Source organism: Pholcus phalangioides, unplaced genomic scaffold, assembly GCF_987345545.1.
Source record: "Pholcus phalangioides strain wild (caught in Gottingen) unplaced genomic scaffold, Ppha-v1.0 ptg000009l_1, whole genome shotgun sequence".
NCBI classification, from domain to species: Eukaryota; Metazoa; Arthropoda; class Arachnida; order Araneae; family Pholcidae; genus Pholcus; species Pholcus phalangioides.
The window spans coordinates 46,984,932-47,000,211 of NW_028301602.1; the positions used below are offsets into that span (position 1 = coordinate 46,984,932).

The 15,280-nt window shown below is 38.2% G+C and overlaps 1 protein-coding gene across 1 annotated transcript in view; it reads left to right on the top strand.

The window, feature by feature from the left end:
* LOC149083217 (suppressor of lurcher protein 1-like) overlaps positions 1–15,280 on the top strand; it is a 618,571-nt gene that overhangs the window by 117,148 nt on the left and 486,143 nt on the right. Inside the window, exons 6-7 of the mRNA XM_089236416.1 lie at positions 2,422–2,708; positions 5,935–5,982. Of these exons, the coding sequence (XP_089092542.1) occupies positions 2,422–2,708; positions 5,935–5,982 (335 nt within the window). The remainder of the gene's footprint in view (positions 1–2,421; positions 2,709–5,934; positions 5,983–15,280) is intronic.

Consider the following 15,280-nt stretch of genomic DNA (forward strand, 5'->3'; position numbering starts at 1 on the left):
GGAATCTTAATTCTGTAATCACAGCGTGAAGGTCCACGTCCAAGTACATATTTTAAGAGTTTGCTCTGCATAGTATTTAGTTTCTCATCTTGTCGAATTTCTAAATGTGAAATTAAGTGCCCTATAAAGTAAGTGAAGTAAATGCCATAGCATGCTTCAGAATTTGTTTTCATAGCAATTATGTATAATTGTGCTACATACATTGTAATTATGCCTCAAAGAACGCGATATATTAATTAAGGGACACGAAAATTCATGTTTGCCCACACCCAAACTTACGAGGAACGGGACCTGTATATAGCCTGTTGTACTGGGTGGGGGTGTAGGGCTGTAACTAAGACTTTTGTGAGCGGGGTGCGGCAAACATGATTTTCTCGCCCTCATCATTTGATGATTTTATAAAGGTGTTTTTATCCTCACTTGAAATTTATTGCCTTAAATTTCGCCCCCAGGAGCAGTTGCCTCCTTTGTCCTCTATTTCCGGCCTGTTATACAAACTTTGTGAGGGTGATTAAATTTTAAATCTTAAATTCAACTGCATTGGCGAGGAACATTGCGGATAATACTTGCCATACATCGGATATCCTTATGATAAATATCTTTGATTTAATTTTCGGAACAGGACTGATCTTCCCATAATAGTTTTCAAAAACAATATTGAGATCTCACGCAATGCCTTATCTCTGATCCGGATAAATTGAAACGTACGTGCTGCCATCTGTCGACCGAACAGCTCATTTTCGCATCACAGTTGTCGGTCTCTGCCAATAGAGCGCAGCAGGAGTCGCCCAATCAACGTGTGAAATTTGAATAAATGTTTGAAATTTAAAAAAAAAATCATTGCACACTACAGTTTGAGTTGGACACGAAGTCATTTTTTCTATTCCGATTCAATTTAAAGAGAGAAAATAAAACGAGCTCCTAGAATGTTGTTATGGCAATACTGGGAATGTAATTCTCTCAAGGTAGAGAAAAGCTGTCTCTCGAGCTCACTGTGAATCTAATGCTTCCACGGATTATTAAGGACTACCGGCTATTCAGCCCCTTGAACTATGCTACATAAGCAGAGGCCACTTGGCGTTTAAATGAAATACCTACCATTGGTAGATGTTTTCGAAAAAAATAAAATAAAATAAAGCCATGCATTTTCACGAAATGGGAAAACAGTAAGAAAAATGTGTTCGTTGTTGTGGCAAAGCCCCCCCCCCCCCCCCCCCCAACGAAAGTGTTTCACGCATTGCGAATGATGATGATGATGGTGCTACCATCGATCAAGAACGAACATTTATCTAAAAATTTCGGAAAGAGGCTGTTTCTCCGTGTTCACACCGCGCATCGACATTTTTTGCCCTCTCTCCATGTGTTATATATGATCGAAACCATACTAACATACATTATTTATTTCGTCTTCGTAACGGCTCGGGTTGCGCATTCATTTATCATATTGTAACCTTACCTTTTTTTTCCCACCATGTTTTAAGCGGTGAGATTCGTTTGGATGTTTCATTTCACTTTTACTTAAGGGAAAATTTTAAAAAAAGAACATCTACAAACTATTCTCGCCATTTTACACATGAAAGATTTCATTTTGAGACCATGACCATGATCTGAAATAACTCATAGACGTTGAAGCCGTTCTGTAAACATTTAATCTTCGTTCTCTTGTCGCATACTAAATATCTTTAGAGTGTAGTGATGATTATTGCGTAAAAAAGTCTTTTCGTGATGATTTTTTCAGTTTCAACCGCTATTTCAATCTCGGAAAGCCTTTTCTTTTCGGATATATACAGCGAAAAACATTCCATAATAGACGCAGAACCAATTTACTAATTGCGCATTAATTTGATTATTTTACTTATTTATTCACATATATTTGTGAATGGCAGGTTGATGCAACAAAGAGGGGGGGGGGAAAGAAAGACACGCATAAATTAACAGACATACGAATAAAATGAAATAAACAAGCAAGTAAAATAAAAAAAAAATCTTCTAAAACTATTGAACGAGGTGATACAAAACTAAAATTACGTAAAACAATACAATGAGAAGTTTTAAGTAAACATTCAATAATTTGAAGAGCATATTTCATGCAGTTTTTCACAGAAAAATGCAAATTCTCTGCATTCCTGAAAAACTATGCAAAACTACTTCTACAGAAACTATGGTACACAAATACACAACACGTTCCTTCACGTACCCGTTCGTTAAAAATTTCGTGGAGGAACGTGAACGAGGTGCATGTACGGTTAAGTAGTGGTGTTTAGAAAATTAACGCATATATAGAATAGTTATAAAAACGAAAGATTTCGCGTCGAGAAGGGGGACGTCTTGTTGTAGAATGAAATAATATCGATGTCCCGTTTTTGTGTAGAATGAAGAATAGTTTTTTGAGTGACGTGTTTTATGAAACTTTTCTTTCAGCTGCCTGAACAGCCCCGACGTGATTCTGGCATATGACGGTAGCAATAAGAGCAGCCCAATCATCGGTCAATTCTGCAATACGAACTCTTTCGTGGAACTCGTATCGACGGCGAGCGAACTCTATATTGAATTCGTGAGCCACAGTCATTTTCCCGGACAGGGCTTCAAAGCTGCCTACGTCTTCGAGCAGCAGCATCATCATTCCTCCGATTCGCAGCAACAGCAACGCCCGTCAGCAGCAGCAGCAGCCGATAATATTGAAGTGCCTTCTTCCTCTTCTTACTTGGGTGAGTCACAAAGAAATAAACTCCAACAACACGTTTCTTCTCTCTTATAATATGTTTCCTTCTCTTTATCTTACATTTTTCCCGCTTTATCCTTGATCCGACGACAGGATTTCGACAGTTTTCCTTTGACCCGTGACCGGCACTTACGATACCGACTCATATAAAAGCAAAAAAAAAAAATCTTCTATCGAAACGAAAAAAAAACCCAAACAAACACGTATTTCTTACGTATTTTCTTTTCATTTTTTTTTGGAGAAAAAAAACTCCATTTAATTGCATCGAACGATTCTCTCCGAGGAATCAAGATTCGGTCCAAACTAACACTTTGAAAAGAGAAGTAATCACACTGCTAACAATAAAAATATCGAAGTAAATTAAGGTTCAGGTTTTTTTTTTTGTCGAGGTTTCACGGGGCAGCATCTGCCATAACTGTAAGTAGAGCGAGAAAAACCTGAAGGATGAACCAATTCTTCAATGTCATCTATTTCATTTCATTCACCTTCCACAATCACTGGTTTATTAAAAAGGGGCAATTTTCTATAATTTCACACCCATAAAGGTGAACTGCGTCTGAATAGTGTTGTATTTTGCCAACAGCTTCGCACGTTTGTGTCGTATATGCATTTGTTAAAAAGATGCAAGATACACTCTCAAAATCGGAATTGAGAAGCTTTCGTATTTAAAGAACATTCTTATGCTCTCCAATTGTCAATACAAGATTCATCGAAAGACTGGTTATTTTGTAGAGATGAAGATTACAAGGAAGAAAATTCATCACTGCCCCCACGGGGACTCGAACCCCGGTCTCTCGCTTGCCGGACGAGTGCTCTACCAGCTAAGCTATTGATGAATTTCCTTCCTTGTAATCTTCATCTCCCCAAAATAACCAGTCTTTCGATGAATCTTGTATTCTTATGCTCTTTGACAAATGTTACGGATGCCTGATCACTGTGGCAAGTTCGCACCCGGGATTCAATAAGCTGTGGGAGCAGTAGCTGAAATCGATAAGGTACTCGACTTCAGTACCCAACGGTTCATAGTGACGGACTCTCATCGACTGAAGTTGACTTTCTGTGGTTCCCAACTTCGAGATGCGAATGCGAGACGATCTCTCGGTTAAAAAAATCTCGCACACAGAGCAATGGCCCTACGACCGTACAAATAATCAATCATTACGCTTCACTCACAATTTGACTATTTGAAACATCGAAATTAAATTCAGACACAGCACCAGATACGCACTCGGACTGTTAGGTACACACATCCACACTTCCGGCACAACTCACTCGGTAGTAAATTTCCCATAGTGATAGAATCAGTGTTGTGCCCCGTTTGATAGAAAAAAAAGTATCCAAGGATGCTCAGAGGTGTCGCGAGTTCATTCCGTCCACGTTGGAACTTTTCCTGATGCACAGGTACTACAGAAATGGCAAGACGAACGCGGAACACACTAATATCGCAGGAGCTCTCCCATCGAGGGTTTAGCGTACCACCATCCGAATGAGTTACATGAAGAACATAACATCGAACGTTGCTGTTCGGAATCGGAAATATACTACGACTACTTAACCGCACATGCACCTCGTACACATTCCTGTACGGAATTTCTTACGAGTCAGCACATGCCGGAATGTGTGTTGTGAGTGTATGTGTGGCACTAACCTATTTATGTTGTCGAGTTGAGCTTGTTTCGTGCTGCCATCTGTCTTCTATTTTCTGAAGTAAAGATGGAAATGCTTGAATTTTTTCCATGTTATTTCAGTATCGTGTTGTGGGCGTACTACTACTGCTTCTACTAAACCACACTTACATCGCATCCTTATCCCTTTGCGGAACTTCTAACGAATTGGTACATGCTGGAATGTCGTGTACGTGTTGTGAACTTAAGGTGAAGTTTGTTACTGTGTAATGCTTGCTATGTGTAGTGCTGCCATCAATTTCTCCTCTAACCATGAATGAAGTGCAATAATTGAATAATTGTTGTTGTAGGTTTGTTGCTCTCTGTGTGGTGAGGCTTTTAAAGGGGAGCGGGAACTTCAGCCGACCACCACTGCGATGACGGTTGGGTTCGAATCCGGGCCCTCCTGATGATTACTCGACCCCCACAGTGGCTATCGGAAATAAACTGTAGGTACCGGTCTAATTGGCCGTCGTATGCCAAAAATGACCGTAGTAGGTGATCAAATTTGATCGTGCGATCAAATGATTTAATAAGCTACTATACCCCAAAGACTGCGCACCTGGAGACAGTATTTATACCACGAAATCGCATTGAAGCGGCAGAACGTACATTTTCGTAGACGGGGAATTCATTTGTGGGCATAATAAACGAACGCCAATGTCCTCGCATCGCAAATAACATTTTTTGTAGAAGATTGATTAGCCGCTGCGTGCGGTCGTGTGGTCATAGTGACGAACTCGAGGGTCCGGGTTCGATCCCTACCAGCGGCACTGTGGTGATCGGCTGAATTTGGTTTTCTGTGGTTCCAAACTTCGAATGTGTGAATGCGAACCGCTCTATACGTTGGAAAGTCTCGCCACAGAAGGCAACAGACGTACAATGGCATATATGTCCAACCGCTTCACTCATAGTTTGAAAAATGACGGCAGCACTAAAAATTCACGCACAACACTACTTACGCACTCTAAAAGTTAGGTACGCATGCACAAGTCTGGCATTACCCTAAAGGGGGGGGATGGGTGAATACGTTTTCAGTGCCTTGAATTGCGTGGTAGGTATTGACATAATTATGTCATTATAATGGGCTTTGTGTTTGGAATATCTAACAACCGATACCAGTGCAGTCAATTTTCGTTGTGAACTGCTCGTGGCATAGCGGCAAACAATTTGCTACGAATCAGGGCAGCGGGCCTGGAGCCCAGACGGGAAGACATATTGAAACGGAATGAATGACATCATCGGATGAACCTTTGCAATGTGTGCATCTGACGATGCTTCCTGAGATATGAGCGTTTACAGAATTTCGCCACCCAACTTTTTGCGAATGTCAGATGATTAAATTGTATATTAATATCTTCTTGTTATTACGTATTATATGAACATGCACAGAACTACCAGGAACCAAAGTTCAAATCTCTTCACAGATATTCGTGGCAAATCTACTTATTGATGAGGTTTTGACGATTTATGTATTATTTTAGTAAATTGTTTCGAATTATTCTTGTATTCGAAAAAAATCTAATGTCAAGTTTTATTTACTTCTAGAAACCATCAGAAGAACAACGGATTACTTAACAACCACCGACATGCCAGGTATGTCGTTCGCATAATAATCACAAGGTAGTTTGTACATATGAACGTATATAAACAGTATAAGGGAAGTTTTCTTTTGAAATCGGTTTTGGGAGCAAACGTGGACTCGATGCGAATCTTTATCGGAGGAGACAGGCACGCATTCCGTTGAAAAACCTTTTCAGACGCTGACCTATTCCAATCAGTAGCCATGTGCACTCCCATCGTGGAAGGGGGCATCTTCTCACCGAGGGCAGCTCCAGAGATTGGCGTAAATAAATGCAAAGAATAAAAATCACTGCCGATGTTCTTTCTGCCTGCCATTCCATTCGAAACGAGAGAGAGAGAGAGAAATGCCATTCAAAAACCGAAGTGCACTCGGGTGACTGGGGAACAAGCCCATTCAAGAGTAAATCGCAGAGAAAGAAGTGAATTTCGGGCCTTTTCCCTTTATGCTTTAGATTCGTTTGTTTATCCAGGTCACGTAAGGAGACCCCGACCGGCTTTACTTCTGGCTGCTGAATACTAAGGAGCCGGAGGGTTCCTTTCTTAGTTGACAGCGCAAATCAAATAACGAAAAACAAATACAAAAGAAATATGTATAATATGGAGGTTAAACAAGTCCGACGCGTAACGCAACCAATATCGTACCGCTAAGGAAGGCCCGAAATTATCTGGTGCCGATTTTGCGTTTCTCACCTTCGATCGTTTATCGATTTGATCTGTCGAATTCATCGAAAAAGACAATCGAGGACAGTTCCGACGACAGCAAATTTTAGTATTTGTGGTTAGATTTTCTAAAGGAAAAAAAAATCAAAAATTAAAAAAAAGAAAAAAAACACCTATGCGCGTACTCATTCCCGATTGTGTTTTATTTTGTTTTATTTTGGGGGGAGAGGGCGCGCAATTTTGGCTTCCCACGCTTTCTTATGGGAAAAATCACTCGCCTTTAACCCTTTCAGCGGTTTAAAAAAATGTCCTGATCCGTATTATAACTACCACAGTGGAATTTACTAAACCTTCTAGAAATTTCCACCTGTTTTCAAGAAGAATATATTTTTCTGATTGTGTAAGCATGATAACTGCTTAAACACAAAATAATAATAATAATAATAATAATAATAATAATAAACAAAAGGAAGATGAAAAACTATCGTTTTCTCTGTTATTTATGTTGTACGCTTAATCGTACAACTACCTCAATGAGAAAGAAAAGACATCCTTTCTCCCCCTTGTATTATCAGACTTTGAACAAAAGCTGACTCCTCCCACAGGCAGTTGATTGGCAAGACGTGGGGGAGAAGAAGGAAAACATATTGGAAGAAGAAACTTACAACGATATTTGGGCTCGGAGTTGCTGAAATGAGAACGCTTTAAGAACTCGAGATATTTCGGGAATGCCAAAATAAACCGGATCAAGTTAGACGAGATATCTCGGCATTTCGTTGTAAGGGATAAGAAACATTTAAAGATTTTCAATTCGCTTTGGGTCCTCGATTTTTTTCTCCAAATTTTGTGGGCATCTTTATACAATTTGAAGAGAGTCAGCCTTTAGGATTTTAGTTGCTGGTTATTTTTTGTTTTGAATTTTAACATAAACAACATGCACATTTTTCAAAAATCACCAAAACTTAACCCAAAATTAAAAAAAAAAATTAATGAGAAATCATCTCATAAAATTATGTAACATCCAATGCCGAGAGGAGCGCAAAGTTTCAAGGCATTTGAACAAAGTGTGTTTGAAAAAATGTTCTTTATGTGACAAAAAACATAGTTTTGAGAAAAGAGCATTTTAGTGGAAAACAGCGTATATATAATGTCTGCCAGCGCTCCTTTAAAATATTTTAAAAATACTTTTAGGACAGGCAGAACAAAAAATGGAATGGAGTTAGACGCAGGAAACTTTAATAGTTTTTATAAATTAAAAATTTAAAAAGTGTGGATTTTTTGGCAAATTTGCGTGCACCAAAGACATCTCAGATGACGATTGTAGTGAGGGGCGAAAAATGTTACAAAATATACTATTATAACTTCTCACACCTTTTTCAGTTTATTCTTAAAAAATCCAATCTACTATTTATCCACATTGAATAGCGAATGATTAGGTATATACAAGAAACAAACAATTAACAACTCTTGAAGGGGGTGGGGGGGACCATTTCTGACGTAAAATTCCATCCACCTTCCAGTTCAAATTTGATGTTGGATCTCGAATATCTAAAAACGGTTCCTCTGTTAAGGACGAGACGTAGAGAGAGAGGAAATTGAGGGTTATTCTAGCGTGGGTAAGGAAGGATGACTCGAGCACGGAAGAACTGCCAACACAAAAAAGAAAGGACTAATTAAGTTTAATTGCTGCCAGAGCACACAGATGTCTGTGAGGCTATATAAGTCGACCGACTCTCTTCAAGGTGGAACTCATTAAGAGTGCCGAAACATCGATTCCAGACATTCGCTTACAAACAATTGTTCGCTCTCAGAATCCCGAGACCTTCAGTTAATTAGTAGGTCCTTAAACGGAATGAATAGCGGTAAATATAGCGCTGTAATAGTTTTTTCTTTCCTTTTTATGATCTCATGAATGTTTTTTTACATTTCTCTTATATGGTTTATCACGGATTCATTGTTTCTGATTTCGGTACTTACAGATTTTCTGATTGTGGGAATGGTTCAGTTCTTCCCGTCTTTAGGGCTGACGATAATAATATAGCTACGACTAACATGAAAAATTAATTTTTCGCAAGTTATTTTATTCCATCGCCCCCTCTTCATTATCAGAATAAACAATTTCACGGTGCGCACCCCCTTTTGAGCGTAGTCCATAGAACTGGTATTTATGGTTACTACTCACTTCGTTCCAGCACCATCCCAGTATCATATAGCTTATTTTGGGAAACGCTGTTTTAAAGACAAATACTAATTATCATTATCAATATTGATAATCAGTTTATTGTTTTAGATCAATGTGACCACAGTGAAACCGCGCTACAACGATGTCTTTCTCTCGATAAGCCTCTACAACGATATTTTTTCAAATCTTGTTTGGAATTTCCTATAGTCTTATGTTGAACTCTTATATACGAGATACAACGATATACTATCCTTTACTACGATAAATACTTCTATAATGATATTTTTTAGGATATTCTGAAACCGCTACAACGATATTCTTTATATTTTACTCATTATTCACCTTCAATATATTTTTAAATTCTTCACCAGTGTTTGTTCTTTCGAGAGTGTTTATTAGGACTTTAAGTGTTTTTTTAAATTTTCCTGATTCGCGTTATAACTGCCACACTGGAAATCACTAAACCTTCTAGATAATTGCCACCTATATTTTGAAGAATAATATTTCTTTTCGAGTGAACAAGTTTTCCTTCAACACAAAATAATAATAATAAACAAAGAAAAGGGGAAAAACTACAATTTCCTTTTATTATGGCTGTACGCAATAATGCCATACTACCTCGAAGGGAACAAAGCTGAATTCGCCCACTGGAGGTAGATTGACAGAACGAGGGTTAGAAGGAGACGAAGATGCTATCAGGAGACGAAAACACACAACGGTATCTGGGCTCAAGGATACCGAAATGAGAGAGTTTTAAGAATTCGAGATATTTCGGGAATGCCGAAATAAAGCGGATCAAGTTAGACGAGATATCACGGGATTGCCACGGGGAAGGTTAATATCGATATTTTCCATAATCTACCCTCATAAAGTGTTAATGAAGTTACCACGAAGCTACTTTCTGTGTAGTACATAAAAGTGTTGTGCGGGAAACTATTTTACAGGCGTGGAACATGTAACTGAATTCTATTCATAAATCAATTAGAACTTTTTGCAGCGAATACATACCTTTTGATGCATTTTACCGTGGTACTAACAACGCCAATTTAGAAGACATACCAACATGATGATAATGTTAACTCTCGATATAACGACAGCCCCTCAACAACGATATTTTTTTCTGGGTGTGCAGAGTAGCGTTATATCGAGGTTTTACTGTATATCAACGCTAACTAGTTAACGTTCATTCTAATCGAATTTTCTGTGTGCTTCGTGATGTTCTCTAGTTTGGAGAAACTGCAGGGAAACCTCAACTGCATGATATGTTTTTATTTTTGTAGGATCTTAAATCAAAAGCAATATGTTTCTATTTTTAAAATGGAAAGCAGAAAGTAACGGAAAGGAAAAATAAGGGCTCGGACGGGAGAGAAAATAAATGATACTATATGTTATATCGATTGCGTATTTTACACGTCCCACTTCACAAAAGCAATGAAATTCATACCTTAAAATATTGCGCTAAACGTCACTGATTTCATAAGTCACCGCTACTGCTACTTTTCTCGTATTTTGAGTAAAATACCGCACTGCTCGAAATGAGAGAAGAAAGAATGTTGGATTTATCATATACAGTCGAATCCCGTTATAACGAACTCCAAGAAACCAGAGAAATCACTTCGTTATAACGAAATTTCGTTATAAAGGAATTCCAGTTTTTCTGCATCGTTCCTATGTTAACTTATCTGGGGGATTAGAAACGTGTTCGTTAAAAAGAGATTTTCGCTATATCGGTATTCGTTAAAACGGGATTCCACTGTATAGCAATTACCCTATCAATTAGTACAGGCTGAAAAGCAGGTTTTCCGAAATGATATTTTTTGCCAGTGACGATACCATTTCATAGTAAATACTTTTAATGATTATTGAGATACGTCCCTATTTTACGGATAAAATAATAATCTGACATATTTTAGATCGTGTTTTAATTTCTTAAATGTTCGTTAATGCATTGGGAAAACGAGTTAGAGCTACACTACAGAGGAGCCGATTCGATAATCCGAGTCCCAGAAGAGTTTTTGGAGTAATTCCGAATCGGATCAAAACGTTCGAAATAATGGCAACTATATTATTTATAGCCATTTACAGCCGTCGCTGATTGTACAGGGAAGTTCAAAAGACAGACAGACTTTGGAATGAATAAATTGGAAACAGAAAAGAGAGAGAAAGCCATTTTCGCTCATTTTAATTTCGCTTTACGAAACTCGTTAAGAGAGATTCATTTTGTTGTTTCATTCATTAATGAAGGTTTTTAAAGCCCCGGCCTTTTTCTAGGCGGTGAAAAAAAATTAAATAAAGAACTTTTTTTTTCTTCTGAAATTCTTGTTTGTTTTCATTCAAAACAGGGAAGTGGGGGGTGGGGAGAAGAACACCCCGACGCCCCCATTTCCTTATTCCGCTTCTTTTCTTTTTTCTATCATCTTCTTTGTTTTATTCTGTAAGAGGTTTTTTTTTTCTGGTGCAGCTCTTCCAATTTTGCGTTTATTCCAGGATGGCGCGGATCTTGTCCTGTACCCTCTCCGCCTCACCATCAGCAGATGCTAAACTTCCTCGTAAAACATTGGCACGGAATGCAATCCAATTTCCTTAGAGCGCTATGAGAAGAATGGAGGGTTTTTCGCGAGAAACCAAGGAAAAGTAGGGTGCTATAAATTTTGTAAACTCATTTGTCAAGAGAGCGCGGGATGAATCGGGCCTTATAAATCTACCAGTTGATATATTGCTCGGAGTCTGGACGCTTTGTCGCCCGAATGAAATATGCTTTATTATGTGACGTCATCGTGATGGAAATTATTTTAGCTGCCGCTTCTTCTGGAACAGATTCGTCGTCCTCATTCTGCTGAATCTGCAGCTCTCAGCCGAGCACTTTTGAAAGAATGAGGACGAGACAATCGATGATAAAAAGAATTGGCTTCTTTCATTTCTCTTTCTATCTCCCGAACCGATCCTTCTCGAGTGCAGATTGCGGTCAGAATTGCATACTCGTGCACCATTTACGATACGTACAATTTTCGGTCCCGACCAGAGAGAAAGAGTAGGGCTCGTACAGGCATAACGGAGGGCAAAAAAAGGGGGCGGAAGCTATTTCCGACGCCTGTTTGTATGAGATAATTAGAAATAGCCGCGATTTTCTCGCGAGAGAAAATATAAGGGAATGTGTCGATTCCTGTCATCAGGTGCAGATGACGTTTCCGACGACTAATGGAAGGGAAAAATGTCAGACGTGGTCGCACTAGATGATCTGTTTTCGCGGTCCAGTGCTTGTCTCTGATATTGCCAAAAGCTGTGGAAACTTACCAACCACCATTACTACCATCGAAGGAGGAGCAAAAGTCAGCTTTCGCGAACCTCTGTTTCCGCATCAAGAACAACGAGAGCTGTATATGTATGTATAAGAGATTCTCTCTCTTTCCTTCAACCACTTGTCACACCGAAAATAAGAATTTATGCCAATGCCAAGTTACGAACAAAAACAAGAAGCTCGAAGAAGGTGTTTTCCGAGAGCGAGTTCAAGAATAGAGCCGTTCCGCGGGAAAAAGGTTCATTTTCCCGAGATTATGATCACGCTTATTTGATTTCGATAATATTGTTGCGAACAAAAAACAAAATATTATATTTTTATTTCTCTCTGATGCATTGTTATCTTGAAGCAGGGGCTCTTAAGCTATTGGTCGGAACCCAAACTTGAATTCTGAGATGGGTCGTACAAATCCACTCATAATCCAGTTATGAATAATTTTGTGGAGCCAATGGCTTTAAGAGCATCTTAACGATTTCGGCACGATGACCCAGACATGTTTTTCGAGTCCCCTCCTTGAGCCACGATTCCATAAATATCGGGGTGGAGTGGGGTAGAAGTTATCATTTAAAAAATGTGTGACATAAATGCACAGATACACTGCATAATATCTGTACAAAAATATGAACTCACCAAATAAAAATGAATGAAAGTTTGAAATTGATAAAAGAAATACAGTAAAACCTCTCTTTTGCGGACACCAGTGGGACAAAATCCCGCGTAAAAGAGGGGTGATCGTTAATCACATATCAAACTTTTATTATACACATGCATTACTATTTGGCCGTAAAAGAGGCGGTGACCGCATCTGAGGGGCATCCGTTAAGAGGGGGTTTAATGCACATAATTGATGAGAAAATTTCCAGAATTGGTAAAAAATAACGCTAGAAGCTAGAATTGATTAAAAATGATGACAAAATGAATGAAAGAAATACGTTGTTCCACAATTAATGAAATTTTTTTCCAATAATACCAGAATTGATGAAATAAAGTGAATAAAAAGAAATAACATCAGAATCTCTACAGAAAAAAAAGAAATACCATCTCACTTATAAACCCTCTCACTTAAACGCTTCTCTCAGTTATAAGACGATTTTCTGTGTACTCCCAATCAAAGAAAATGGGTACATAATGCTATTCACTTATACGCCTCTCTCACTTATGCGTCTCTTTTCATGTTTCCTTGCATCGACGCATAAGTGAGTGACCAGTGCACATAATTTCAGAATTAATGAAATAAATACATAATTTCCAGAACTGATGAAAAAAAATTTCCAGTATTTATGAAAAATTTCTGAATTAATGAAAGAAAAAATATTCCCAGAACTATATATGTAATAAAAATTCTGAATTTGTGAAAAAAATAATTTTTAGTGAAAGCTTCTAATAATTTGGTGGATCCCGTTCGGTTGAGGGATGTGTCGCAAAGTTGATCATGTTGTTGATTTTGAATCGCGACTTGAAAAAAGTTAAGAACCTCCTAAAGCCAAGCTTTTATAAGCTATACTGCTATTAACCCTTTCTGGCACGCTACCCTTTAAAGTTGGAATTTCGAAAAAATAAAAAAAACTGTAGGCAGTCTATTCGGGCGTAGAAGAATACGCAAGTATAATTTTACAAAGATTGCACTTACCGTTTTAATTTTGAGGGTGTGACCAAAGAGGGCACACTTTGAATTCGGGACTCGATGTTAGGCAAGCTTTCAATGTAAAAATTTATACAAAATAACGAGATTATAGTGTACAACCAACAAAATAACATTTTTTTTCATAGAAATCCTTTTTATGTCGAAAAAAAAAATTCTTTGAAATTTGAACCCATTTCTTTGAAATATAAGGGCTTTCAAAAAAATAAACACAAGACAAAAGTATGGATCGGCTTGTGTGGTGCCACTCTTTATCTAGTGTTGGTAAAGAAGGTTCAAAATAATCCCTACACCAATTTTCATTTTATTTATCGTTTATTTTCAGTGGTCGAAAAGGGATTTTTAGTTGTGCCCGGACTGAGTCGGAGAAAGGGATAATGAAATTAATAACCATGAACCGATATCCGACGAAATAATCAGCTCATTCTCATCTCATTTAAGAGATTTTTTTTCTCTCCCCCTTCAGTCAACGTAATTGGGAATTTGTGATTTATTACACGATGAAGATCATGATATCGGTAGAGTAGGTTTGCGTAACGACTCCAAATATCTTCCACGAAAACCAATGCAGGTGACAACTACGATCTTATCCTGTTCCAAAGCTATCTTTTTTAAGTGTATACTTGCATTTATTTTATCTTCTATGCAATCGCTTGAATGTAGCCGTTACTTCAGTTTTAGTAATAGTTCCCTATTTAATTTCGGGGGAAAAAAAGAACCCCTCGATCTCGGACGCTTTCCGAATAGTCGTTTCATCGTCATCATCATAGTTATTACCATGACATTATTACCGATCGAAAAGATATCTCTCTTACCCGCGTACTTAGTTTGACTTGAGTTTCACTGTTTGTATATCTTGGCTATAAAATTGTTTTTTCTTATTAGAAATCACTTTTTAGTCTTTGTAATGCTGCTGCTGCTGCACATTTACGAGTTGGTAAGAAATTATTTAGAAAGATAGATCTAGAACGGAAATTCAGGCAGAAATCGTTTCGAGTTGGGGGAAAAAACCGTTCTTTCTCAACCCAGGAATATTCTACCATCTTATCTATTCTGTTCAAACGGTAAGGAAATAAAATTTCCAAAAGCATTTCACGGATACAACTAAGAAGCTCTTTTTCTCGACATGATTATGTATGTCTCACATTTTTGAAATAGTGAGGGTAGGAAATAAAACTCTTTATCTCATTTCGTAGGGAAAAGTTTGAAAACCACGGGGGGGGGGGGGTACAGGGCCGGCAGAGCACATGTACTCAATGTATGTATATATCTATTTGTATATATACCATTTTTAGTGTATTTTCAAAAGCCGGGGGGGGGGGGCAACGGTCCCTCCCTGCCCCCCCCCCTAAATGACGGGCCTGGGGAGGTAAGCACACCAGCTCTTCGCATTTCGTCAAAGGTATTTTGCACATAAATTTGTATAAGCACAGATATAGGCTCCTTTAATTTTCTTGTAATATTAAAAGCCCGATGTAACTGCACATTTCTCACGGAATTTTAAAGCTGTGACGAAAAGAAAAGTAAC